General features: G+C 41.7%; 3 protein-coding genes and 2 non-coding genes across 9 annotated transcripts in view; 2 read left to right on the forward strand and 3 right to left on the reverse strand.

Annotated features, from left to right (window-relative positions):
* Positions 1-3,059, reverse strand: part of mctp1a (multiple C2 domains, transmembrane 1a) — a 152,735-nt gene extending 149,676 nt beyond the window's left edge. For 2 of the 4 annotated variants that reach the window (XM_074670737.1, XM_074670736.1), the window contains exon 1: positions 2,119-3,059. In XM_074670737.1, coding sequence (XP_074526838.1) covers positions 2,119-2,655 — 537 coding nt within the window. In that variant the 5' untranslated portion in view covers positions 2,656-3,059. The remainder of the gene's footprint in view (positions 1-2,118) is intronic. The other 2 variants (XM_074670740.1, XM_074670738.1) reach the window with 1 other exon arrangement.
* fam81b (family with sequence similarity 81 member B) lies at positions 1,903-21,820 on the forward strand. 2 transcript variants are annotated; one of them, XM_074670748.1, is made up of 10 exons: positions 1,903-2,595; positions 6,272-6,366; positions 6,557-6,609; positions 7,127-7,334; positions 9,513-9,631; positions 10,710-10,839; positions 13,681-13,787; positions 17,030-17,141; positions 20,356-20,551; positions 21,676-21,820. In XM_074670748.1, exons 3-10 carry the CDS (start codon positions 6,566-6,568, stop codon positions 21,810-21,812), a joined length of 1,053 nt encoding a protein of 350 aa, XP_074526849.1. In that variant the 5' UTR covers positions 1,903-2,595; positions 6,272-6,366; positions 6,557-6,565; the 3' UTR covers positions 21,813-21,820. The 2 variants fall into 2 exon arrangements, with proteins under 2 accessions (XP_074526849.1, XP_074526850.1); XM_074670749.1 differs by lacking the exon at positions 1,903-2,595 and having other exon boundaries at positions 5,648-6,366.
* A 1,937-nt stretch (positions 21,821-23,757) lies between these two features.
* Positions 23,758-23,831, reverse strand: trnai-aau (transfer RNA isoleucine (anticodon AAU)). The gene has a single exon. It is a non-coding gene; the product is annotated as a tRNA-Ile (tRNA).
* Positions 23,832-24,577: 746 nt separating this feature from the next.
* Positions 24,578-26,067, forward strand: LOC141790704 (uncharacterized). The gene has a single exon (XM_074670753.1). The coding sequence runs from the start codon at positions 24,578-24,580 to the stop codon at positions 25,250-25,252; it is 675 nt and encodes a 224-aa protein (XP_074526854.1). The 3' UTR covers positions 25,253-26,067.
* Positions 26,068-26,686: 619 nt separating this feature from the next.
* trnai-aau (transfer RNA isoleucine (anticodon AAU)) lies at positions 26,687-26,760 on the reverse strand. Its single transcript has one exon. It is a non-coding gene; the product is annotated as a tRNA-Ile (tRNA).
* Between the last annotated feature and the right edge of the window lie 2 nt (positions 26,761-26,762).

Below are 26,762 nucleotides of genomic sequence, written 5' to 3' on the forward strand. Positions count from 1 at the left end.
AACGTGCTGTACTAGGTCCTCTCACAACAAAGTGAAAATGAGCTCTGACTGCAGAATTCATTCTCCCAAATGCAGGCTGCGAAAAGGGAATGTGTTTTTTTAATTCATCATTGAGTCGATAATGAAATGACTTCCAGCACTTGGCATTAATCCCTTCCATCACTTACTGTCCAACCCAAATGTGCAGAGACATTTTGCTTTTTATGTTTCATATTTTCTTATTCAATTTGCCAAACTGTGGTTTCAAGCGTCACACTCTCAATTGAGTAATGAGAGTGTGTACTGTTACCTTAATGCTGCACCTGTCTTACTTTAAAGTGTGAGTTAAAATCATCCCAGTGTTACCGAGGACAGCAAATCAACCTATTGGGCAGATTTTTATTCCTTTCTGCATGCACATACATGGACACAATGCATTCATCAACTAAGGGTATAATCAAAAATCTCTACCTCTTTGTTTGGATACTGAGAGATCATTTGAATGTTATTTGAATATAACGCTTGAATTCCCTGTAGGTCTCTGCAATCCCATTTCGTCTGCCTCCATCTCCTCTCATCACCCCTTCACCTCTCATCTAAATTGTCTCTTCACACATCCCTTTATCACCTTTCTTCTTTTTTTTTACCCTGTCTGATGTGTCCTCAGCACCTTTACTTCCTCTCATCACCCAACATCTCCTACCATCTTTGCTCATGTCTTCTTCCTCTAACTTTATTACATAATCACTCTATCTCTTACAACCGTGACTGTAAATGCTAACAAATCACTCCACTGTAATCTGAGAAGATGATGCTGTCTCTCTCCTCTCTTCTTAGATATGTGGATACACAGCAAATGAACAGCAGAAGTTTGGATAGACACGGTGACAACAGGAGGTAACTACTGGCTCACTGAAACTCTGTTTGGCAAAGTGGGATCTCTGTGCATTATGTAACTGACCTGCTGTGATTTAACTGTAGGATCAATTTCAGTGAAGTCATTAATATTTGCTTTCTTTTACCTCCTCAGCAGAGTGCGCTCCACTTCTCTAAAAGATTTAATGGTTAAGTGTGCCTGAATGCTAAATCACTTTTGGACAGGGCCCTGGATGATGTTCAGAAGCAGCTCTGCAACACTTTGAGAGTGCTGAGATGAAAAGCTTTGCAATTACTGCTGCCGCTGAAACTGAACACACACACCGTTATTCTCACATCCTGTGTCTCCCACTTAATTTTCATGGGCAGAACTATTAGATGTCCAAGCAGCCTGTCTGAAAACATGACCTACTGTGGGACAAGTTAATTGGACTGCTATGAGACAGTTGTCAGATGTCAGAAGGCTTCCAGGCATTTCTGATTCTTTTGCTTAAACCTAAATCTCACCCCTATTTCCTCATGATCTGACCAGAAAACAGCTTCTTCACAAACCCTCCGGCACGTGTGTCATTTCTGTGAATGTAGCCGGACCACTAGCCATCTCTAGCTGACTGATCCTTTTGCAACTGTCTCTCCTATGGGCACCCTGACTCAGCACGCTGAGTTGTGTGATGGGAATACACTCGCCATCATTTTCCAACACTGCTGGTGCCTGATAATCATATGCCAGCTGGCCTCTTTTCATGAAAAGGAAAGACATGATGGACCCTTAAGCCTGCATGGGCCTGTTGCAGCCCAGACAAGGACACAGTGACAGATGGACTGTGAAGCTAAGGGACAGTCCCTGCACAGGAAGAAAGGGATGTGAGCTGGCTGAAGGAGGCTGTAAATGAGCAGAGTAGCCTTTGTGGATATGTTTCATGAGGGATTCGGGGTACAGAGCAAGGGGATAGTGACAGGATATCAAACTCGGAATCATGTTATGTAATCATATAATGTAGGCGTATAACACTGGCCTTGGCTGTGGCCCTTCATGCTCCAGGACAGAGCAAAGAAAGCAGTGGACTGGCAAATCAATGAGCGCATCACATGATAGGAGAAGTGTGCTCGTCTCGGCACCATCATAAAACTTGTCTCGTTTTATCAATGACCAGAGCAATGTAGCTCAACCCACCGCTTCATTGATTAAAACGCTCTATAGCTTGACGTGATAGTAACACATCGTCCGGTTCATGTGTGTTTTGCCACATGATCTATACTCACAGAATCGCTTGCGTTTTTACGCAGCTGCTCCTCCTCTCCCAGCACCGCGGCCGGGTCCACCACCAGCTTCTCGAAGCACGCCGACCCGAGAGAGGAGCTCTTCTGCTGGTACATGATCAACTGGGAGACGGGGAGTTTGGGGCTCCCGTGCGCTGTCAGCTCGGGTTTACTCCCCGTGGCTCCAGAAGCAGCGCCAAGGGAATGAAGCAGTGGCTGACCGTCGCTGCTAGTGCCCGGGACTGCATCGCCTCCGAGTGTCTGCTTATCCCCTTGAAAAGGCGCCGGCGTGGAGCAGAACAAATTCGGCTGGGACGACGAAAACACCCGGTCCAGCTGTTTCTTTTTCCTCTTAAACATCCACAACCCAGACTCCTTCTTGCTGCCCTCCGCGCCACCGGCACCGCGACGCTCTGATCCCAGTTTCGGACTGAGCCATGGCTTGGTTTTCTCCTGGAAATTCTTCCACATCCTTCGCTGGTAGGACAGAGACTCTTGTCCCTTTGCGGTGCTTTCATCCTTGGGTGATTTTTGCTCCATGGTGCCTGTGCAGCAGCCAGCCAGCCTGAGCTCACTCTGAGTGGTGGGGAAGGGATGTCACAGTTGGGCTGCTGCAGCTCAGGAGCACTTCCACTGATGATCAGTTTATAGAGCGCCAAGAAGGAGACGCACAGAGTGATGATGAAAGAGGTTTAGTCTCACTACGAGCCTTAAAAAATGCCTATGCAGGCAGGAAACAGTGTAAATTTCTATGACACACACTGTGCAGCTCGCTGGTTAGACGACGGGCAATGTCCTCATCTGTTGAAGATTTATCTTCTCTCAGCTGTCAAGTTGGACATATGCAGTGATTTCTGCTAGGAAATTGCTTCATTAATGCTCCTTTTTAGTTGCAGACAGTCTATGCGTCCCTGCTCTGTCCACTGAGTCTTACCAGGGTTAAGTCAAACTTCCTCATTAATTGCTATATTCAAATGCAGGACGAAGGCTGCACCGCGCCTCCCTCTGGCCAACCATCTCACTTGACTGGATAATCTGTATGCTGGTGATTGCATAATGCAACCCCACAATGCCTCGTGGAGATGTTTATAACTCAGTCGTGCATTCCTTGTCAAAGCCATCTGAGTTTATCTGTGTGTAGTTTCATGTGTGTGTTGGAGGGAGTATTTGCAGCCTCTCTGTTAAATCTCTAACAGCGGTGACCTTGGTGAATCCCAGGCTGTCATGAGTCTAAAACCTTTGCAAGATTTTTTTTCTTTACTTTTTCTGTTGATATTTTGGACTGAAGCAGTTGTAGTCTGGCTGTGTTCAGTCCGTCAAATAGGTCAGGCTTTAGTGAATGCTATCACCCAGAAGCAGCAGCAAGGAGCCGAGTCGCTTTTTGAGGATGCTTAACTGCTGCTGCAATGATGTGTGTGTGTGTGTGTGTGTGTGTGTGTGTGTGTGTGTGTGTGTGTGTGTGTGTGTGTGTGTGTGTGTGTGTGTGTGTGTGTGTGTGTGTGTGTTAAAACTCATTATGTGATATCCTTCGGCCTGCTCTGGAGCTGGTCTGGTCTGCCCCTGGTAAACACTGTGCCCACTCTCAAAAAAAACAAACACACAAAGACAGCAATTACTACAATGAATGCTCCTCACTATATCTAGCTCTCTGCAGGCCACAGAGTGCTCTTCTACCTGCAAACAGAGATGATGAGTGACTGACAGTAAATAAGAAAGGTGATGTAATGTCAGAGGGAAATTTCCAACTACATACTTCAAGTGCACAGTGCTGTTTGCCACTTACAGGGAGACGTATTCACTTGAAACGTATGTCCCTAGAATTACCTGTGGGAGTGGTAATGAAGGCAATCAACTGTTTCTGATGCAGTACCCTCTAAAAATGAAAAAAAGAGCCCTGTTAATGGATAACTAATTGCAGCATTGACTACTATGTAAGACCTGCAAAGCTTCATTCTGTTTTAATATATGGATTTGTCTGATTTACCTGGATGCAACTCAAACATTACATCAAAAGCCAATTACAAGTTGTGTGTATCTCTGGACCAGTGCATGATTTCTCATCCATCCTACAAAATAAAACACTTTGATTACTACCGGGAGGGCACTGGCAGCAGCTCTGCACACTGCCCTGAATGCTTCTTTCATTTAGGGAGATGGAGATGTGAGTGTTTGAGCCAGACGCTTCCTTTCAGCGACCATTGGCTTCTCTATCAGTCCAGCATGGATAACTGATGACCCTGCACTGTGCAGACCCTTTCTTCCTAATGATCCTGGTCCTGTTGATAGGAGACTGAGCCAGTGTGTGTGTGTGTGTGTGTGTGTGTGTGTGTGTGTGTGTGTGTGTGTGTGTGTGTGTGTGTGTGTGTGTGTGTGTGTGTGTGTGTGTGTGTGTGTGTGTGTGTGTGTGTGCTGAAGGCATTTGTGCATAACTGAGTGGCATTACTAACACAGTTGACTCATACTGTGTGATCATGTAGGTTAAAATGAAACATGATGAGGACATTTTCACCCCAGGTGCTGAATCATACCTCACCGGCTCATTCAGTCAGAGAAAAAAGAATACTCAGTGGGTGGATAGTTGAACTGTGTGCAATGAAACAGCAGATCAACAGCTTACAGAGTCTCAAATGATTTCCTGTGCTGTGTATTCCTTTTATCACTTATACTATTACTTAAACTTAATTACTTATAATAAGCTAAAGGTGACAGAGCTTTCTCGACTTTGGAATGCTCTATCAGAAGAGATAAGGCACGACCTGCCTTAAATCACTTTTAAAAACCCACTCTTATAGGTTGGCTTTTATGTGATGCTGTCTTTTGTCTTTCATTTTTTACTCTCTTATTTTGCCTTTATTGTTTTTTTTTAGCTTTTCTCTATGTTATTGTTCTTACCTTTTTAAGTCCATCCTCTTTATTTATATGATTTTTTTATTCATTATTTATTATTCTATCTTATTTTTACATTATTGTAAATACCCTCTACTAATCCTGATTTTACCTAACTTGTGATTCACCCTTGTTTCACTTTTAATCTTTTCACTTACACCCCTTAGGCCTTAAATTGTTTTATCTTTTGCTCAAATCTTTGCTTAATTATCATTATTCTGTTCATATTTATTTAACAATTTTATCTATTTAAATTTGATGTTCTGATTTTGTTTGTGACTGCCTTTTATTGCCTTTCCATTGCCTTTTCCTTCACCTCCTACTGAGTTTTATGTTTTAAGCTTCTATTTCTGTCCTCGAGGTCTCATTTTATGTTGTATGGTTCTTGTATTGACTGGGTCCCTGACTTGCTTCCTGATGTCTCCATGCATGGTGTCTTTCTGCTCAAGTGCCTCTAGAACTGTGTGTTTTATTTTTGTGTTTCTGCTTTGTTTTTGTCTGTGTTCCTGTGAAAGAACTTAATAACTTTTGTTTATAAAAGTTGCTATATAAATAAAGTTATTATTATTATTATTATTATTATTATTATTATTATTATTATTATTATTATTATTATTACATTGTTTGAATACATTTTGAAATACTACTTTACAGCCAAAATAAGTTAGTCTGACATTCTTTTACAGACCAATGACCAGCTAACAAACTGATAGTCATCACAAAGACAAACCTAGCAGGGCTTCATTGTTCAGCCTCAAAGATTGAGGCTATGCAGGCTGTATAACTTAATTGGGTCATCTTTACTGCTCAAAAAGTTTTTTTTCCTGATATTTGTGCTTGCTGATTTTTATTCTCCAACAACATGAGAAAAACAAAAATTGTTTTCTTTTCTTGCCGTGAACATTGGAGGGTCAAAGGGATAAGCCAAAGAAGAAGAGTGCCAAGTGCAGTAGAACAGCCAATTAAGGGCTAAATTGTACCAGTGCAGTGGACACCAGACAACCCAAGTGACCTCTACACTACTCAACAGATTTCAGATTTCTAATTAAATTCATCAATAACTTATTCAAAACAGGAACCAATTTGTTAACGACAGCTGCTTCATTTGCAATGACCAGAGTTTTTTTTTTCTCCCATCAGTTAGTCGCTTATTTCTCAGGGGTTAAAGGAAACGTCCCGTTCACACTGTATGCTCTGGTTTGCTGAGTTAAGTGGCTTCATGGAGTGAACAGTGCATCATTCTCACATTACTATGCTGACTAATTCACAGTGGCAGGCAGGCACACCCGGCTCAAGGAAACCACAGTAACCAAGTTACAACACAAACACATGAACTCTTGAGCTGGCTGGAGAAAGCACTGGCCTGTGAGTATTCTAATAATTTGGGAAAAAATGCTTTATACATTTCTGTTCAGGCAAAAGAGCATTCTTATTGCATGATATTGTTTTTGACATGCTGGAGAGTGAATTTAAAAGTTTGTTGCATGGATACTAACTAGGTAACACATCTAACGCTAAATTATGCCATAACATGGAATGTGTTTTTCTTTAAAAGAAAAAGACAATGTCACATGAAGCAAAGAAGCACCCACACCAGATTCAAACCAGGTAATTTCTCTCCTGAAGTTTCCATATTATATGCTGCCATTAAAAACAGAAAGCTCTGTCACATTTTTTTTTAATTTTTTTATAGTTCCTTTAAGTCCATGATTGTGTTCCTAAAATTGTCTGAGACTGAAAGGTCGATGAACCCTTTTCCTACCAACTGATTGGATTGAATTACAGCTGTGGACCTCTGTGATTCAAGTTGATAAGATTAATCCAGACAATGCTGAAGCACTGGGCATGCTGACACAGGGCAGGAAAAAAGATGAAATGAGAGGTCTGGCTGGGGAGTGACCTGAGGATATAAAAAAACCAATAGAATCATATTTCTATTATTCCTCTGGGTCACCCTGTGCTGTATTATATCCATAATCTATTCCTGTACCTCCTGAGCATAAGAAGTTCACCCTACCCCATTTGCAACTCAAATCCTTCTATTGCAAAATCAATTTTAATGAGCTAATAACCTTCTTGGACTCTAAGTTTGTTATTTTCTTCTTCTGTTTACTTCCTGGTTGAGGTTTGATGTTTTGGACGGTGGCCTGCGTGGTCAGGAGAGGACGCTGACAGTGCTCCTGGAGCAGGCTTTCAGGATCAAAGAAGAGGTGTCAGCAGGTCTGCAGTCCACAAGAGGCTCCATCCAACTGGAGGCACTGTCCCGCAAGTTGCTGGAGAATCACATATTGACCATTACTCGTATCGTGAAGCAGCTTAGCATAGACATACAGGTATGTAAATGTGTTGGTTGGGTAAAGTGGGTGGGAAGGGTGGGGCTGTTTTTCTGGTAGGGAATATGCAAAAAAAGTCTCATTATGCAAAACAACAAAAAAACACTCCTCGACAGTGTGAGTTCTTTTTCCTTCCTACATCTCTGCTTTTTATATTCCATCACACTCTTTTATCTGCTTCCCTTTCTTCTCCTTGTCGCTTTTGATGTGCAGCACACACTCAGAGCCACAGCCACAAACTCCCAGCTGATTTGATTATACCTGATAGAATGGTGCAGCGCCTGAGCCCGGCCTGCCTGACTCCTCGTCAACAGCAGCTTGTGGACACTTTGTCTGGATAAGCAGAAAAAGGCAGATGTAAACAGCATGCAGTTGGATTAATACTGACAAGTCAAGCACTCACTAAGCTCTGGAAAACAACAGTTAGAAGAATTACGTCTCAGTGAAACTGCATGAACGTCACACTGTGTCTTCACAACTAGGACCAGGATAACAGAAGTGACTGCACTGCATACCAAATGGGCTGTTAATATGATTACATTATGTAATTATCTGAAACATGACATGAATGTGAAACAGCAGATTCATTTTGCACATGACTAAGTAATAAGCCATAGTGTGAAGTGAATGTGCCGTTTAATCAAACCAAAGTATGACTACACCGTCAATATTTGCTTTATAAATGATCCACGTGGTTGTTCTCTGATGTTGGGTTATCACAGATTCTTTGCTTACACAATTATTTCCATTATGATCATCTTTCATGCTCAGATGGTGATGATGTTTCTAATGCCTCATTTGTGTTTTCCATATCTTATTATTTCACTCTAACTGACTGAGAAGACTTTAGTCTCCTCTGACATAGTGATTTCTTAATGTGGTTCATGTTCACCACGCAAGAGTAAAAGAGCTAAAAGGCCTATCAGTTGCACTTCAAGTGGCCCAAAAACAAAAGCTCATCATTAAATATTAAAAAGATCAAATTTGTTATAACCTCAACACATCAATTAGTAAAACACACGGCAGTTAAATGGAGCTGGATTCACTCTCATCGTATTTCGATGATCTCACAAACATTGTGTGTTACATCATCATTATTTTAAGTCACTTAAAGCTATGGTCTACGATCTGAAACCCAGTTTGGCTGATGAGACACGTTTGAAAAACGCGGCCTCACTCACTCCTCCCCTCCGTGTTCCAAGATCCCGCCCCCCCCAGCTCGTATCGGCCTTCTTCGCCTCCTAACAACACGCCCCCTCCAAAAGAGCAAGTAACACACAGTGGTAGCTTTTCAATTGGACCAGCGCGATCAAAACCATGAATTCGCCGGCAAAGCAGGTCTGGCGTTGCTACTGCCAGCTGATCAGTGCGGAGCCGACTGTGGGCGAGGCTTTACCTTTCTTGGTGTGTCTTCACCAGCTCAGTTTACAATGCTAAAGATGTGTGGCTAACTTATGCTAAAATCTATTGACAGAGCCGACCCGTTCCGACCAGCAGCGTTCAGTCATTAGCCAGTACAGGCACAGACTAACCAGAGTTATTCAGCTGACATCTCCCACTGTGGTAAACAAAGTCATTACCTGTTCAACAGAAACTCAGCTGTCTGGGCGTCAGTCTTCAGTCCCAAATCCCTCTGCAGCTTTTTCCACAGGTCGTACATTTCTCCAATATTCAGTCTTTGTTGGCACCTGTATCACTCATCCTTGCTTCAGCCTTTTCCTGGAAACTTTTTCGTTTTCTTCACTTCCCTGTGGAGGGTAACAGTAACAGCCTCCTGGTTTCGGTCTTCTCTGACTCCAAGGCGCTTCGGTAGCTGAGCAGCTAGCTGACGTGAGAGGGGTAGTGGGGACGGACGAGGTGGGACCATGGGCATGACGGTGCGAAGTGAGGGAGACAGGGGATTGGATGGACTCATAGGGATGCGCGGTTTAGATTGGTCAACTAGAATGCAGCTTTGCAGGGGATATACAGAATGGATTTTTTCATTCTTTTTGGTCTTTACATTGTGTAGATTGGACCATAGGACCATTACAGCCCTATAAACGGTGTTATTAAGATCTACAAAGCCTCCAAATTGTACACCATAGCTTTAACTCAATCATTGGTATCAGGAGCATTTGCTGTCATACTTATTGGTCCCTAGTCTGAGTTCAGGAGCATCCTATTTGTCCTGAACAGGCTCTGGAAAGACAGATCGCAGAGCAGGACTCCATCACCTCTGGAACAACACAGGCTGTCCAAAACCTGGACCAGAAGAACACGGCTGGTGTTGGAGACCTGAGAGGAAGAGTGGCCAGGTATGCAACCCAGGCCTGGGTCAATTCCTGTGGGTGCTCAGTGGGACAGAGTCTTTAAAAAAAAAACAATAATTAGACTGAAAAGTAAACTGCAAAAAAAAAAAAAAAAAATGCGTGAATTATACCCACAAATACTCAGATCCTATGACAGACTGACTTTCCTTGCTGATCACTTGTTACTCTTTTATAGTGAACCTAAACTGTACAGTTTGTCCTGTTTGCTGTCTGCAGCCCCTCCTCCCAGCCTCACATTTCCCTATATGTATAAACCTTTGACGATCAAACACACACGCACAAAGATTAATGATCATGCTCTCAGCTAGGAGGAGTTCCCAGGTTTGAACACTGGCTCGATTCTGATTAGCACTTGCTCATTAATTTTTTGTCTGTGCAGGCTGTGATGATTTCAGAGATCGGATCGCAAAAGAGAGGTTATCATCTCAGTACTCTGCTTCAAAAGCATCTTTTAAGAATTGGTGTTTTTAACTGTGAAGCTGCCTTTCTAAATCTTTAAAATGTTGCCAGCAATGATTGGTCAAGTCAGCTTATGGATACAACCTATTGGTAAACAAACAACTGATTTATGGTCCAATAAAGGGTGTGGAAAAACCACCTACTCTGTCTAACAACCTCTTGTATGTTAGTCATAAATTATCGAGTAAGTTAAGCGCCAGTGGTTTCTGTTGAGTTGTATTGGTCTGTAAAGCTTTGCATGGACAGCCTGTAGTGCTCTCCGGGGAAAAACCCATGTTTCTTGAAGGGCATCACCACAATTAGCTGCTGGAACTGATGACGGGCTTCTACACTGTTTTATCACAACGTATTTGTTAACATAGACACTCAGTCCCCCCTGATGGAGTGAGGAAACAGGAAGGATTTGGTAGGAGAAGGGTCAACTAATTCAGACCAAAAGGGGAGTGAACAGTCTTGCAGTAAGGGTCAGCTTAAACCATTTGAACTGTGTGTGGCTTTAGATTCATACAGTTTCTCTCTCTTTTCCTCATCTTCACACCTTTCCCTCTCATTCCACTTCCTCATTGATTGATTCCCCACTCCGCTTCTTCACCCATTGTCACAGGTGTGATGCCAGTATTGCCAAGCTGAGCAGTGATGTGAGCTTGTGGGAGCGGCAGCTGATTAGACTGCAGAAAGAGGTGACAGAGCTCAGGTCAGCTGTGGACGTGCAACTCAAAGAGATAGAAGCTAAGGTGAGAGATGTTTCAGTGTCAGCACATCTACAGGTGCTTAAAGGTCCCATATTATGCTCCTTTTCTGCAGTTTAATATTGATCATTGATGGGAAGCTTGTGCGTGGAACTATGTGGCTGTTTATGGCCAAAAACAAAGCAGCTCTTCAACGTTGGCATTCTGAACAGCAGTGGGGAGGGTAGTGGGTGGAGGGAGGTCCAATCAGGTCAGACTTGCTCCTGATTGGTCAAAAAAGTGAATTGCTGACATCTGCAAATCCCCAAAATCCAAACAGCTTGTTTTAGGTCAGGATTTTACATTCACAAGCTCTACCAAGTACAGGGTTTGACATTAAATATCACATTTTGTGGGCTGGGAGGAAAGACAAAGACCCACAAATTTCACTAAAAGACTTAATAGAGTGATTTTTGCATAATATGGGACCTTTTAATGAAATGTTTACAAGTTTTTAGGAACAGAGTTATTAGGCAAATAGTTTCTCATGGCAGAACTTGGTTAGACATTGTAGGAAGAAAAAAACATTGTAAAGTCTCACAGGAAACTGAAGTTTTGATTTTAGGCATCAATCAATACAGCCCCAGGGATCCAATCCAATCCAATCCAATCCACTTTGTTTATAACGCACATTTAAAAAAAAAAGATTACCAAAGTGTTGCACAGTTGAAGTAACATATAAGAACATCAATTAAATGAATTAAATCAATTAAAATAACACATAGAAACAAATAATAGTCATAAAAAAACAAAGGGGTTAAGACCATAAAAGACATAAAAGGACAAGGATCACACAACTCTCATGCTGAGTTCAAAGCCAAAGAATAAAAGTGAGTTTTAAGACGCAATTTAAAAGTTGTTAGGGTGGGGGATGTTTTTATTCTTAGTGGCAGATCATTCCACAATTTGGGAGCCACCACCAAAAAGGCTCGATCACCTCGGGTCTTTAAACAGGTTTTTGGGACCATGATGTGAAAGTGATCAGCAGACCTCAGGGAATGCGAGGGAGTGTGAATATTTAAAAGGTCAGAGATGTACTGAGGTGCTGATCCTTGAAAAGATTTAAAAACAAATAGTAAAATTTTAAAATGAATCCTAAAATGAACAGGAAGCCAATGGTGAGACTACAGGATCGGGGTGATGTGTTCAATGCTTTTGTGCTCCTGTTAAAAAACGAGCAGCTGCATTTTGGACTAACTGTAAGCATGGGAAGGAAGCCTGATTTACACCAAAGTATAGAGAGCATTACAGTAGTCTAGTTGTGTAGAAATAAAAGCATGAATTTCTTGCTCAACATCGTTAAAAGGGTGGAAAAGGGATGTCAGTATATGGTTGTTGTTCTCTAGAACTGTACAACATAATACTAAAAATGGAGTGGAACAGTACTGTGTGCTGACATCGGTAAAGTAGCTCACTGCAGGTGAATTAAAGTTGCTTCTTAAACCTTTTAATAAACCTTTTTTTTCCCCACATGATTGCTGCATAAAGTTGCTCAGACATTAAGAATCCTCTGAAGATAAGTTGATAACCCCCTGGCTATTTCTTATGACCAAAAGAAGTTACAAATCAGAGACAGTACTTCACAATCGAAAGACCACTGATAAACTTGAAAAATGCATTCATTGTACTTAAAGGATGAACCTCTGACATTTGATACCTAAAGTATTCTTTCCGCACCTTAAGCAGATCAGGGCATTAGCATTATTGTGTTAAGCACTGTGGTGTGGATTCAAGGCCCTGCTAGCATGCCTGTATAGTCTTAACCTTGTTGGCAAATATATTCAATAATGCAGTGAGAAGCAAAATCCCTCCTATGTTCTGAAATTTACAGGATGTAGCCTGCGATTCATTTATACAAAGTAGCCTTAGGTAAAGGAATCTAGATTTATGAGGTATACAAAAGAATTATTTTATCAAAATTGTTTTTATTTGGTGTTTTCAGGGGAGCTCAGCCAGGGTCTAGAAGAAATAAGACAAGGAGTTTCTTCAAAACCTGATAGACAAGCTCTCTCTTTGAACTGTTTTTACTACCCCTCTGTATAAAAAAATACTATAAAAAGGCCTAAACCCTGGATTAGAGCACACGTCACATAATACTCTCCATCACTTTACTCTATCTTAAGCCGACTCAAACCGCGGTCGACAAACACTCTCTCTGATTCAGCGTGCACTGTGTTTGTAGCCCACAGGGGTAAGTCAGGGTGATAGCAGCACATTAGACGGGGAGCACTGGTCAAGCATGTACCATAAAGATAATTGAAAAGACAGGGAAAGTGGGTCACTGCTGTAACTCCCAGTCCTGACTGGCTGGAGGAGTGGTGCTGGGGCCAAATCTGCTTGACTCAGCAGAAACGTTAAGGGTGAAAGGTCAGCTCATGGAGGCATCGGTTTAAAAAGCAAGCGTCATGGTTATATCACAGACAGAAACAGAACTAGACAACAAAAGACAGTGAAGAAGTCAAAAGTAGAGGAACAATCAACAATGGGTTATTGTACAAAAATGCAACAACTGACAAACATAATTAAAGGTTTTCCAAAATGCTGGGTACGACTGAAGGCAGTGGTTGAGCCAAATAAATAAAGAAGAATGCCTGCTTCACAAATGCTTTAATAAAAGAAAAAGAAACTTAAGGGATGTGACTTATCTAAGATAATAAGTGTAGAATCTGTATGGGTTTCTCCAGCTTTACAAAGTTTAGCCTCCCTCTACAAGCCTTCCCTCTCACACCATACGCAGGTAACTGTAATATGAACAGTTGTCTCTGCTACAGTCACATCACATCACAGGGTGTATGTTTTTGTTTTTGTGTCTGTGTGGGTGTCTCTGTGTGGTTTCTATTATTCCAGCTCCACTGTGAGCTGAGGAGACTGGAGGCCTTAATGTCACAAAACGCCAGGAGTCTAAAGAGCTCCATGTCTGATCTACAGGTGCAGATGAAACAAAGAGAAGACAGGTAAGATCATTAAGAGAAACAGTCAAAACTGTTATAAAATGTCTGCTCTTCAGAGGATCACCAAATCTTTGTTTTGGCGAAGCTATGCTTTTCCAAACAAGGTTTAGCACATTATTACCGGCTGTATTGACACATCAGGAGAGCCTGACGTCAGCTAGCGTCATTGGTATTATTTTGTTCTCAGGACAAATCCATTCTGGCTGTCTGAGCGACTTCTTAACTGAACGAGTCAGTTTTCTGTCAAGGCTGAAATTTCTTGATGTTTCCATATTGCGTGAGCTGCTTATGTCTTCACGAGGGTCATCATCTTGTTTACTTTTTTCTTTAGCCGTGCTCTTAAAAAGATGGGTATTCACATCTCTTGATTCTGCTCAAAACTACATAATACAGAAATATCTTTGAGGAATCTGTTTGCTTATAATATCACACATTCGTTCCTAACTCTTTCTGTGATTTAGAGTTTCAGTACCACAACCATTTTCAAACTGTTACTGCCAGAGGCACAGAAAAACTATTAGCTCAGTTGATTTACTTACACGGCTGATAAATGATTGCAATTGGCCAAAAAATGCTAAATGAGTCCTGTAGTTTTTCCACAGGGCAAACACAGAAAGGAATGAATAATGAATGTGCTGTATTCAGTAATATAAGGTGGATGTGTAATGGAAACCTAGTCTCAAATTACATGAAACCAAACCAACTGATGGAAGACAAACTGAGAGAAACAGTCTGTGTTTCCTCAATATGTATGATATAAAGACAAAAAACTTTGTGAACTTGTGATGGATCTTCCATCCATCCAGGGACAACTAAAGATGTCTTTAGTCGAAACACATCTCTCAGTGATGTTTGCTTCAAATCTCTCAGAGATGTTTGCTTCAAATCTCTCAGCGATGTTTACTGAAAGTGTATTGCCCCATCTGCTTTTTCTGCTGTGTTGCCAAATCACTGTGTGTCTAACAAAGACAGCTCCTCAATAACTCTGGGTCCATAGGGGGGAGCTCAGCAGATCTTGCATCTGCCTGTGCTTAGATTTAAAAGGACAGAACTTATATCCAGAAATTTGTTAAATGCAACAGAACTGCAAACTTCAGAGCCCAGTGTTTGAAATGTTGTGTATTTAAGATCATATTCTATCCTTCAATGGGTACCAAGCTGTTGACATTTTCAAACTCAAGGCTTAAACTTGAAATTCTGACTCGATGCCTTTAAACACTCTTTTATAAGGCCAGCCACCCACAGGATCTCATTCAGCCAAAAGACATCACACGTCAGTCGACGAAAAATCTTGCTTTGGTGTTTGTCGCAGCAGCGACTCACTATGTTTTTCAAAAAACAAGGCCACAGACCAGAAAAGCAAATATGTCTGTTACAAGTTTCATACAAATTAACAAACACAAGATAGAAAAAATAATGTGAAAAACTTAACAGCAGAGACTACCACACTACAATGACTACCACAGAGGTGAGTTTTTAAAACCCCTTGAACACAACCACATGAGCCACCCTGTTGTTAAGTTCATAAAAGCCTAACAACTATCAGCGTTATCTGAATGGATGAGGTGTTTCTGTGCCATATGCTTTGAATTGAGGACACACACACTGTCCAGGTATGTGCCTCATTGATTTTCCCATCATATAGATTACCTCAAATAGACAGAAAGAGAGAGAAGAAGGTCATTGACCTGAAGTGCCAAAATGTTTTATATGAAGAAGAAAATGACATCCTTGAGAAGATTTCACAACTCAACCAAATACAGCACCCACACTGTACTACAGCCTGATACCGTGTGGGTGCTGTATACTACAGCACATCCCACCCACAGTCTTTCTCTCCGCAGAGCCTGGTATGAGGCTTTTATCTGAGATATTTTAATGTTGTTTCCCCATTGGGCTTTGTGAGTAAAATAAGACACAAATTTTAAAATCAATACTTCTTTAAAAGACAATTAAGTGTGTCCCTGCTGTTAATGCAGAATCATGAAGCATCATCCCTACATGTTTCTTATTACTCTTTAATATGCCTGTGAGAAATTTTTTTTTTTTGATTATGAAACAGACTTAAATTAACAGTAAAACCTTTTATGACAAACAGAATCAGAAAGACCATCAGCAACGTCACTGACTAATCCTGTGAGGCTGTCATTACTGTCTGTAACCACCGTGTGGGAGCAGGTGTCAGAAGTACATCACAGAAACGCCTTTTTTTTTTTTTTTTTTTTATCCCTCCAGCATATTTTCACAGTAAATGATACATCACACTGTCAAAACAACAGGATTCTGGGTGCAGATGACCTAGCAGTCTAGGTTGCGCCCCCTAGCGAGTGGCTTGGGTTCAATTCCAGCCTGTGACCTGTTCCCTGCATGTCATTCCCCACTCTCACCCTGATTGCTGCTTGTTACACTGTCCTATCCTCTCTAATTAAAGTCATAAAAAGCCTGAAAAACTAACCTAACAAATAAAATGAAATAAAAAAATACAGGATTTGATATGTTGTCTCAAGACTCTGTTGTCAGCCTCCCTGCCACGCCCTTAAGTTTTGTAAAAATGATGCAAATTAGTAATTGCACTACACCTTCAGTTCAGTAGAAAATGATAAAAACAGATTGGGCTGTACAACAAAGATGACATCACAGAAGGAATGATACAGTCCAGTATTGTTTTGTGTGATCTTTGTAAAGCACTGCTCCTTTGCTGGTGTTTTGCACTTATGGTTGTTTCAAGTTAAAGTTTGAATAGTTAAGGTCTAAATTTGCATTTTTTCTTTAGGTGAACTTGAGCCTGTGTGTCTCTCTGTTGGGACACACAACCACAGAGGCAGTGTTTTTCCTTCTGAAACAAAATTAGCCGTAGTCTCAAGAAGTCGCCCCTCTAATTAACAAAGACAGAGTCTGGTTCTGAGCAGGGTTTTAAGAACATCAGGATTGATTCGTAATTGACTTTCTGTTTGCACAGTAGAGATGTTTCAGGGCAAAGACAGCATGGTGCCAACAAAGTACTGGTTCGGGGAATACATAAACTTCTTCAGTTGCCCAGCAGCAGGTTGTTACAATTAGGATCTGTTTTTAATTGGTAAATATACTAAAAGTTTTGCTAATGTTTTTAGATTTAAGCCTTCTGTCTGCATTGTCTGATGTGCCAAAGATGTTTTAGGATCTGGTTTTAAAAGAAAAAGTAGAAGACATTTGCACTTTTGAAGAACAGTTTGCCACACTTCTCTTTATCCTTGATGGCTTTGCAGGATCTCAGGTGAACTAAGAGAAGCTAAAGAACAGACAGAGTCACTGAAGAAATGGACAGAACAACAACTCAACACCTTCATCCAGCTCTGCACACAACAGCAGGACAAAATGGTACCATCCCTCTAAGTTTCACACAATTTTAAGACTTTAAGAGAAATGAAAACTGCTGATTGCCTTTTTGCTGTAGGCCTTTTTTTTTGCACACAGTCACAATCAAGTTGTCATGTTCTCTAAGAGAAGATTTTGTGTATTGTGGTAAACTGTGCAGGGTTAAGTCACACTTTGAGCTGTGAGTCAGCAGAAAAAAAACGACCCTGCAACTTAAAAAAAAAAAAGAGAGAATCATGTGAAAAGAGTGAGCAGATGGTGCGAAAGCTGCAGAAGGTTAAAGGGAGGACGACTTATTCAAGATGCCACATGATACATATCAGAGGAGCATCAGTTAATCCTTATTAAACCACTGCTATTGCTACTAATGGGCCCCAACAGAAAATCTGTGAGAAAACTAATAAGCTCTACCTCAGTACATCTATTCATGAGGGAAAAGAGATGACAACAGTGCAGGCTTGGCAGAACAGGTGGAAATTAGTTATCTCATCAGCACCTAAACAGATGAAAGTGAGGCACACATAGAAGTCTCCTTGACCTCACAGGCTTCGAAGTGTCAGTTTGGAGACTTCACTCATCTTAGACCCATGTTCCTAAATTGTCTTTCATGTGAGCAGTGCAGTTAATTATACAGCCAGATCACAACAGACATAATTCAGTGAATCTTTGCTTAAAAAGACTCAACATTAAGATGGCATGTGGTCAGTCCTTTGTTCCCACATTTCTAAGACTTTTTTCCTTGCCTCCAAACAAATTGGCCGATCACCTGGGGTTTCTGCTGAAGCACAGCTTATAGATGCGAAACTCTTGTTTTCATTTCTGGAAGTCAGACAAAAAAATGATTTTTAGAAAATAGAATTTTTTTTTTAATTTTTAGAAAAAAATAATCTAAGAAATGTGGGAACATAGAGCTGTGGATAACATAAGACTATCTGGTCCTCGTCCACTAAGAGCAGAGCACTTTGCAGCATTAAGTAGTTGAAAGCAAGAGCCTCCTTTTCATAGACTGAAACTAGAGTTATCATGTTGTATTTTAAAGTTACCATTTGTCTTCTGGTTACTCTGTTACTGCCCTGTCTTGAACATGTCTCAGAAGAAAACTGACATTTACACCATAAAACAGCACTTAGCTCTCAAACTGAGTTGGCTGTATCTTTGTAGTGGGTGAAGTGGTGTCAGCAGACACTCTTTTTGCCAGTCAGGGGTCAACATACACACATGGACAAAATTGTTGGTACCCTTTGTTTAATGGAAAAAAAATTCACAGTGGTCGGAGAAATAACTTAAATCTGACCAAATTAATTTAAAAATATTCTAGAAAATCTAGCCAATGAAAGTCAGACATTGCTTTTCAACTATGCTTCAACAGAATTATTTATAAAAAAATAAATTCAAGAAACAGGCCTGGAAAAAAATTATGGTACCCCTTGAGAAGACTGAAAATGATGTGACAAAAGGGACATGTCAATCCAAGGTGTGTCCACAAATTAGCATCACAGGTGTCTACATTCTTGTTATCAGTCAGTGGGCTCATATATAGGACAACAGGTAGTCACTGTGCTTTTTGGTGACATAAAGGCCATGTCCACACGTAGTCGGGTATTTTCAAAAACGAATATCCCCCCCTCGTTGGTTTTTAAAAATACATCCGTCCACACACAGCGGGTAAATCCGCCTGTGAGTGCAGCTCCAGGCATGCCAAACCCATAATGGGCAGTATTTTCCAGACATAAAACCCATGTCAGCCAACCAGAATGAGCTGTCATTCAGCTGTGACGTTTAAGAGCTGAAAGCTCTGTTTACCGGCGTCTACACAAAACCATGAAACCGGAGTTTTCCAAAAGCTTCACTTTGGCTGGAGTTTTTAGAAAACATCGTTTTCAGTGATGTAAAACTGCAGTTTAGTGCGGACGACAGGTGTAAACTTATAAAAATATATGCGTTTTCCTAAATACCCGGCTATGTGTGGACATGGCCAAAGTGTACCACACTCAACATGGATCAGAGAAAGCAAAGGAAACAGTTGTCTCAGGAGATTAGAAAGAAAATTAAAGACAAGCATGTTAAAGGTAAAGTCTCCAAGCAGTTTTACGCTTCTGTGACTACAGTTGCACATATTGTCTAGAAATTCAAGATTCATGGGACTGTAGCCAACCTTCCTGGACGTGGCCGCAGGAGGAAAACTGATGACAAATCAGAGAGACAAATAATACAAATGAAGCTCAAGGAACATCAGTGTCAGATCGCACCATCCGTCGTTTGAACCAAAGAGGACTTAATGGGAGACGACCAAAGAGGACACCATTGTTGAAAACAAATCATAGAAAGCCAGACTGGAATTTGCCAAACTACATGTTGACAAGCCACAAAGCTTCTGGGAGATTGTCCTGTGCACAGATGAGACAAAAATGGATCATCTTGCCAATGCACATCAGCTCTATGTTCACAGAAGGAAAAATGAAGTATATCAAGAAAAGAGCACTATCCCAACTGTGAAACATGGAGGAGGCTCTTTTATGTTCTGGGGCTGCTTTGCTGCATCTGGCACAGGGTGTCTTGAATCTGTGCAGGGTGCAATGAAATCTCAAGACTATCAAGGGATTCTAGAGAGAAATGTTCTGGTCAATGTCAGAAAGCTTGGTCTCAGTTGCAACAGGACTATGACCCAAAACACAGAGCTAAAAACACCCAAGAATGGTTAAGAGGAAAACATCGGACTATTGTAAAGTGGCCTTCTAAGAGCCCTGACCTAAATCCTGTTGAACACCTGTGGAGGCAACTGGAGCAGTTTGCTCTGAGGAGTGGGCAAAAATACCTGCTGAAAGGTGCAGAAGTCTCATTGACAGTTACAGGAATTGTTTGATTGCTGTGATTGCCTCAAAAGATTGTGCAACTAAATATTAGGTTAAGGGTACCATCATTTTTGTCCAGGCCTGTTTTTAATGAATTTATCTTTTTAGATAATTCTGTTGAAGTATGGTTGAAAAGCAATGTCTGACTTTTATTGGTTACATTTTATAGTATTTTTTATTTTTTATTACTTTTGTCAGATTCAAGTTATTTCTCTGATCACTGTGAATTTTTCTTTCATTAAACGAAGGGTACCAACAATTTTGTCGACGTGTGTATGATTCATGTGTACAGGTAACCCAGCGCTAATTCTAAAAATCTAGCAGGAATGTGATTATCTGATATTTTTCTGTGTGATATTGTTCAGTCATCCTCTGGATTAGCTGACCGGCTATGTGCTCTGGAGACCCGAATGAAGCAGTGCGAGACCCAGCTGGAGCTGACGTGCTGCAGTCACACTGACCAGCTGAAACTCTCTGAGACCAAGCTCAGGAAAAGGATAACCTCAGTGGAGAATGGCCTTCATCAGGAGCTGCAGCTGCTCAAACAGGAATACCACAAAGGTAGGGGGATGACTGTCTGTGACTCACTGTCATCAGACAGTAAACACAACAGATACCAACATTTACCTTAGCTTATACGTCACGGACACGCACAAGCTAAAAATGTACACAACGAAAATAGAGGGAAAAATTAGTCATGATGTGGAGAGAGTGTATCATAATCATGCAGGTGTTACATGCTTATGACAGAGACTTTCTGATAACATCTCAGATTAAGCACAAGGAGAATATTTTATGATGACAGTCAGCAGATACAAAGAGAGGTGACTCTTTGAAACCTGATCAGAACACACACCAGCCAACCCAAGCTCCCAGTAATAAATGCCAATACTGGGAAATAAAAAAAAAAATCTTCAATTGTGCAGATGTCAAAGTTAGAACAAGTAGCTAAACCCCAAGACAAAGCCACTGAAAGACTTGGCTCTGCAGACTTCGCCCAGTGCAGCAGCTCATCTCCGCATCAAGCTGCTGTTGACATCCATCCCCGTCTCACTGGACGCATATTTCCCAGGAGCTCTAACCGTAGATCTGAATCCCTCCTCTTTTTCTGTCACCCTCTTTTATCCTCCAGCAATAATTAAAGTGTAGACAAATAAAAGGCAGCCAAGGCCTCCCTCAGTGAATAAACACTGGGGTAAACTACTATATGAATCACCGCTCAGCTGCCGACCTCTGTACGAGGAAGCCATCACTCTGGCCAAGAGTAGGATGAAAAGATGGAAGGAGAGGATGATAAAGGGGAGAGGGCGATACATAATTGATGAGTGTTGTAAATATTCTCTGCAAGACAGACACGCACTCAGGCAGAGAAAGAGGGAGATTTAATATCCTATCATTGTGAGAGGAGAGTTCATTTCTTCACCACAGGTCACAGACAGAAAATATTAAGCCTCAGGTCATTGCAATATTTGAAGATATTTCCATTCTGGGCAGCTGTTCTGAACCACTTTTGTAGTCATAATAGCTGATACTATGAAATAATATCAGAAATAAATTTATAGGAAAATATCACAGTGCTGTAAAACAGGCCAGTAGGACAGCTCAGTTATGATGTATAACACCTCAATCAATCATTGATACTATTTGGAGATATTTTCTGCACACACTGCCTCCCTCTCCTTCAGGCTTCCTCTCTGTGCACGATGCCATTGAGTCCCTCGCTCAGATAGGAGACATCAAGTCCCGCCTGGACAAGGAGAAGTTTCAGATGGATTTCAGACACAAAGGCAGCAATGTGGCAGAGCAGGATGACCCGCTGTAACATGCCAACTGATGAAGAGCCCAGGGCCATCGTTTGGGACTTAGGGCCCCACCACCAGTGCTGAAACCAACCTGCATGCTTTTTATGACCACGTCTACATACAGCAAATGACCCACAGCTTTGAATGAATACATCTGTGTGTTACACTATGAAGATTTAGAGGTTAATCATCACAAAACAAAAAAGGATGCTTACCCCCCACTATCTACCACATATCTTTCATTTATTTTTGATATTTTTTCAGGCTTTTAAGCCTTTATTTAGAGAGGATAGGACAGTGGGTAGAGTAGGAAACAGGGTGGGGGATGACTTGTGGGAAACAGGCCACAGGCTGGATTCAAACCCGGGCCACCCACTTGAGGGCAAACCTCACGGGGCAGACCACTGAGACAGTTATACCAGCTGCAACCCCTAGATCCATTTTATCAATGCCTATTTTATATTTCCCAGAGCTAGCTTCGAGGGGGTCCGGTTTGGTGACCTCAGGATTGGATCACTGCTTTTTGCAGATGATGTGGTCCTGTTGGCTTCATCAAGCTGTGACCTTAAACTCTCTTTGGATCGGTTCACAGCCCAGTGTGAAGCGGCTGGGATGAGAATCAGCACCTCCAAATCCGAGTCCATGGTCCAGCCGGAAAAGGGTGGAGTGCCCTCTCCGGGTCAGGGATGAGATCCTGCCCCAAGTGGAGGAGTTTAAGTATCTCGGGGTCTTGTTCACGAGTGTGGGAAGGATGGAGCGAGAGATCGGCAGGCAGATTGGTGCAGCGTCCACAGTAATGTGGACTCTGCACAGGTCTGTCATGGTGAAGAGGGAGCTGAGCCGGAAGGCGAAGCTCTCTGTTTACCGGTCGATCTTCGTTCCCACCCTCACCTATGGTCATGAGCTTTGGGTAGTGACCGAAAGAACAAGATTGTGGGTACAAGCGGCCGAAATGAGCTTCCTCCGTAGGGTAGCCGGGCTCTCCCATAGAGATAGGGTGAGAAGCTCGGCTATCCGGGAGGAGCTCGGAGTAGAGCCGCTGCTCCTCCGCATTGAGAGGAGCCAGATGAGGTGGCTCGGGCATCTGATGAGGATGCCTCCCGGACGCCTCCCTGGTGAGGTGTTCAGGGCACGTCCCTCCGGGAGGAGACCTCGGGGCAGACCCAGGACACGCTGGAGAGACTACATCTCTCGGCTGGCCTGGGAACGTCTTGGGATCCCCCCGGAAGAGCTGGACGAAGTGGTTAGGGAGAGGGAAGTCTGTGCTTCCCTGCTTAGGTTGCTGCCCCCGCGACTCGACCCCGGATAAGCGGAAGAAGATGGATGGATGGATGAATGGATGGATGGATGGATGGATGGATGGACTCCCTTGATATCAAAAAGTTTGCAGGTGACAAGAACGGTCCTATAATAGCACGTTTTCTTCTGTTCGCTGTGACAGATTAGACTATAAATGTGCAAAAAAAACCAAAGGGGTAGGATCTACACCCTTTCAAACAAAGAACAATCATCTTTGTTATTAGAGCCGTCTTTGTTATAGGGTTTTTTTTCTGATTAAATTAGTACTTGACTCTCGAGACTTGCTTCAAGCCATTTTTCTGGAGCATGGTGCTTTTGGTTTGTATATACAATGCGTCAAACGACCTTATATCGGATATGATATAATCATATAAAAGGAGGAAATGTTAAGAATAATGTGCTGGAAGAAAGTGTTACTTGTACACCTGTAATAAAATATGGTTATTATTTGGTGGTCACCTCTAACTTCTGCTTTACGTGTTAGGTAATGGTTGACTAAATGAAACTGCTAAATCACGTCAGTTATTACAAAAAATAAACAACACCTCAACTTTAGCAGGATGTTCAGGAAACTTCTATGTTTTTCTCTGTTGTTGTCTTTTTCTATTTGTGTACAAGACTATGTTTTGCAAACTCATTCCGTAGTTGGCTTTGGAAAACAAGTTGTGGCCCGTACGGGGATCGAACCCGCGACCTTGGCGTTATTAGCACCACGCTCTAACCAACTGAGCTAACCGGCCTGCCATGAATTTAAATTATGACGTCATCAGAATGAAATTGAAACCCATAGAACCGAAAGTAAAGTTCAGAGCCTGCTGGGAGAGCGACCGAACGGTAGGTCTTAAACCTTTCTCCGTAGATTATTATATAATATTATCTAGATATGACACAATAACATAATGACCGAGTTTAGTTGACTTATGTTTTACTTTACCTCTGTCTTCTACAGAGAAGATAGTTTCCTGTCACCGTTGTTAGATTTATCAGTTAGGCCTTCCACCACGAATAAAAGCCCTGTGATCTGTGCAGGAAAACGAAAGGAGGCTGAAAATGAAACTTACAGGGCTCTTCGACAGTAAGGAAAATTTACTACAAAGATTAAGATCGATAGAGACGACAGGTTGCGATGATGCAGCTGATTCACTGCACAAACGTGCCAGAAATAGGTGAGTTAATCAATAGGCGACGAATGGCGAAAAAGGAAAAAATTTGGATCATAAATCATGAGCCCAAAAGGTTTCAAAAGGAACATAGATCATAGACACGTGGACAAAGAGAGCATGTGAAAGTTGTAGCGCATTATTAAAACCATAACTCCTCGTGAAGATACAACAGAAATATAAGCAGCAGTATCCTTACTACATATGATGTAATCATTAAGCCACATTCACTCTCCCTTTCTTTGTGTTTCAACAAAATGACACATTTCTGGTTTTGTTTTGGCAGACAGGACTTGATAAACATCCTCTGCACACCTCCCCTGAGGATGTCCGTGCAGTTTTCTGGCTGGGAGGTGGTGGACGACGGCGCCTCTTTTACTGGTGTGGAGCTTAGACAATCCCAGAGACCCCAGAATCGAGGCGTCTACACTATGTACCATGGCACAAGTGTTTCAAGTGCACGGAGTATCATTTCCAGTGGTTTTAAACAGTCAGCAGGTGGCACACTGGGACAGGGTGTGTACGTCAGTCGAGATATAAACAAGGCCTCTGGTTATCCGATGTTCAGCTTTACAGGCAATGTTGTCCTGAAGTTGCGAGTGCGTGTTGGCAAGGTCAAACGTATTGACCTGACCAACCGCCAGTTCCAGCTAACCTGGCATTCTGATGGCTATGACACCGCCTGGTTGCCTCCAAACAGTGGTTTTGGTAGTGGTTTAGAAGAGGATTGTGTGTTTGACCCCAAGAGAATTCAGGTGATAGGAATTGCAAAGGCACCCGACAACACCACAGAAAATGAACTGAAACAGCTTATATCAAAATCATCCAAAGGAGGTGGAGGAGGAGGAAGAGGTGGCAGTGCTGCAAAAGCATGTTCAGTGTGTAAGAGGAAGACCCAGCAGGGCGCTCCACATATCACACAGCAGTGCTGGGAGTGTGGTGAAAACATCTGCATCCTCATGTCCAAGCACTTCTGTCCTGCCAGACAGGGACGAGGATAAGCTTAAGAACAGGGGGTTGTTATGAAATATATTCAGCCTTATCACTTGGAGCACTGAGAAACTTTGCTTGCTACATTGCATGCTTCAAATACTTACCCACTCTCTTGTCTGTTTTACCCTGTATATGATTGTTATGAAAATATTATTGTTAACTTTTGCTAAATTTGGTTGACTGTTATATGAGAAAACAACATGCAAACTATATGTGAAGCAGAATTTATTTTTCCTTTTCTGATAAGAGACTTAAGTTATGAATGTGTGGTAAATTTTGAAGTCTAAATGTTCACCTGTAACTGGATCATAACTAATAAATTTCACCCTGTGCCCACTGTGTGCTCTGAAATGTTACAGTTTTGACCTTAGTGATTCAGTTTGAGACCTGAGGTACACTCATCCTAACAATAACAGAGTGCCACAGTTTAACAGAACATTTTGCCGAACAGAGGATAATGGGATGTGTGGAGCTGTAGTGCTTGGTTAGCAGACTTGTACATTTTATGCAAAAAGGGACTTGTTTCCAATTTAAGTTGTGTAAACCAAACACCCTGTACTTTAGAGCTCAAGTTTTTATTTATTGTATGACAGACCTGCTGGCTCAGCATGACTGTCTCTTACACTGGAACAAAAATGGAGTATTGAAATTTAAGGTTATGTTTGTATAAGTCACAAAGATTCTGTCTGTACCCTTGAAATAAAATGCAGCTTTCACTGAAATCAAATAACACAGTCGATCCTGCTGAGGGCCCTCAGCATGTCATGCATAATTGTCCTATATATAACATGCTGATGAAATGGGTTTACAGATGAAGATGCAGAGGTTTTGTGAAAAAAATTGCCTAACCTGTTGCTGATGCTTAATGGTATTGATAAAAGTAGAATAAAAAGATTGAGAAAATGTGCCTGTAACGACTCTGTGCATTGCCTTGATCACTGAATGACAGCACACGTGTCCGGTCACAATAAAGCAGATTAAAGCACTAATATTGATCCCTCCAGTTTGTTTCCTTGCTTGTGCAATACTATTTTAAAGGCATACATTGCGTCAAATAAATTATCTTGTGCTTTTTAACAGGGTAATAAATTGTGCTAATGTGTGTTTCTTATGAAAGACTCAGCAGGATGCTGGAAATACTGACAGTGCAGTGGAAATCATAGACTGTAAATATATACAGTTTATGGGTGACATAATCTTCATCCCCATGTCCAAACACAGAAAGAAGAGGTGAGCTTGAAAGAGAAGATGAAGTTGTAAAATCTAAACAGCTTTTTTGAATAGAAGCAACTGTAAACTCCTGTTATAATTAGAGTCACACTTTGATAATCATCCTCAACGAGCTGTCTTTCCCTACACAGCTTCACAACTAACAAATGCCACGGAAGCCTCTTCTGTATTATTGTGGAAGTTGAACATGAGACAAAGTGACACATAAACAATGGCCCGTACGGGGATCGAACCCGCGACCTTGGCGTTATTAGCACCACGCTCTAACCAACTGAGCTAACCGGCCGA

Source organism: Halichoeres trimaculatus, unplaced genomic scaffold, assembly GCF_033239565.1.
Source record: "Halichoeres trimaculatus isolate MK-OKI-2021-1 unplaced genomic scaffold, fHalTri1.1 fHalTri1_scaffold_5, whole genome shotgun sequence".
Taxonomy (NCBI): Eukaryota; Metazoa; Chordata; class Actinopteri; order Labriformes; family Labridae; genus Halichoeres; species Halichoeres trimaculatus.

What these genes read in the sequence shown, in the direction of transcription:
- fam81b (XM_074670748.1), top strand. Translation starts at nt 6,566, where the DNA reads ATGTCACATGAAGCAAAGAAGCACCCACACCAGATTCAAACCAG. An exon ending in CTGAGAGGAAGAGTGGCCAG is followed by an intron (nt 9,632 to 10,709) that starts GTATGCAACCCA and finishes CCATTGTCACAG; the next exon opens with GTGTGATGCCAGTATTGCCA. An exon ending in CAAACAGGAATACCACAAAG is followed by an intron (nt 20,552 to 21,675) that starts GTAGGGGGATGA and finishes CCTCTCCTTCAG; the next exon opens with GCTTCCTCTCTGTGCACGAT.
- LOC141790704 (XM_074670753.1), top strand. Translation starts at nt 24,578, where the DNA reads ATGTCCGTGCAGTTTTCTGGCTGGGAGGTGGTGGACGACGGCGCCTCT.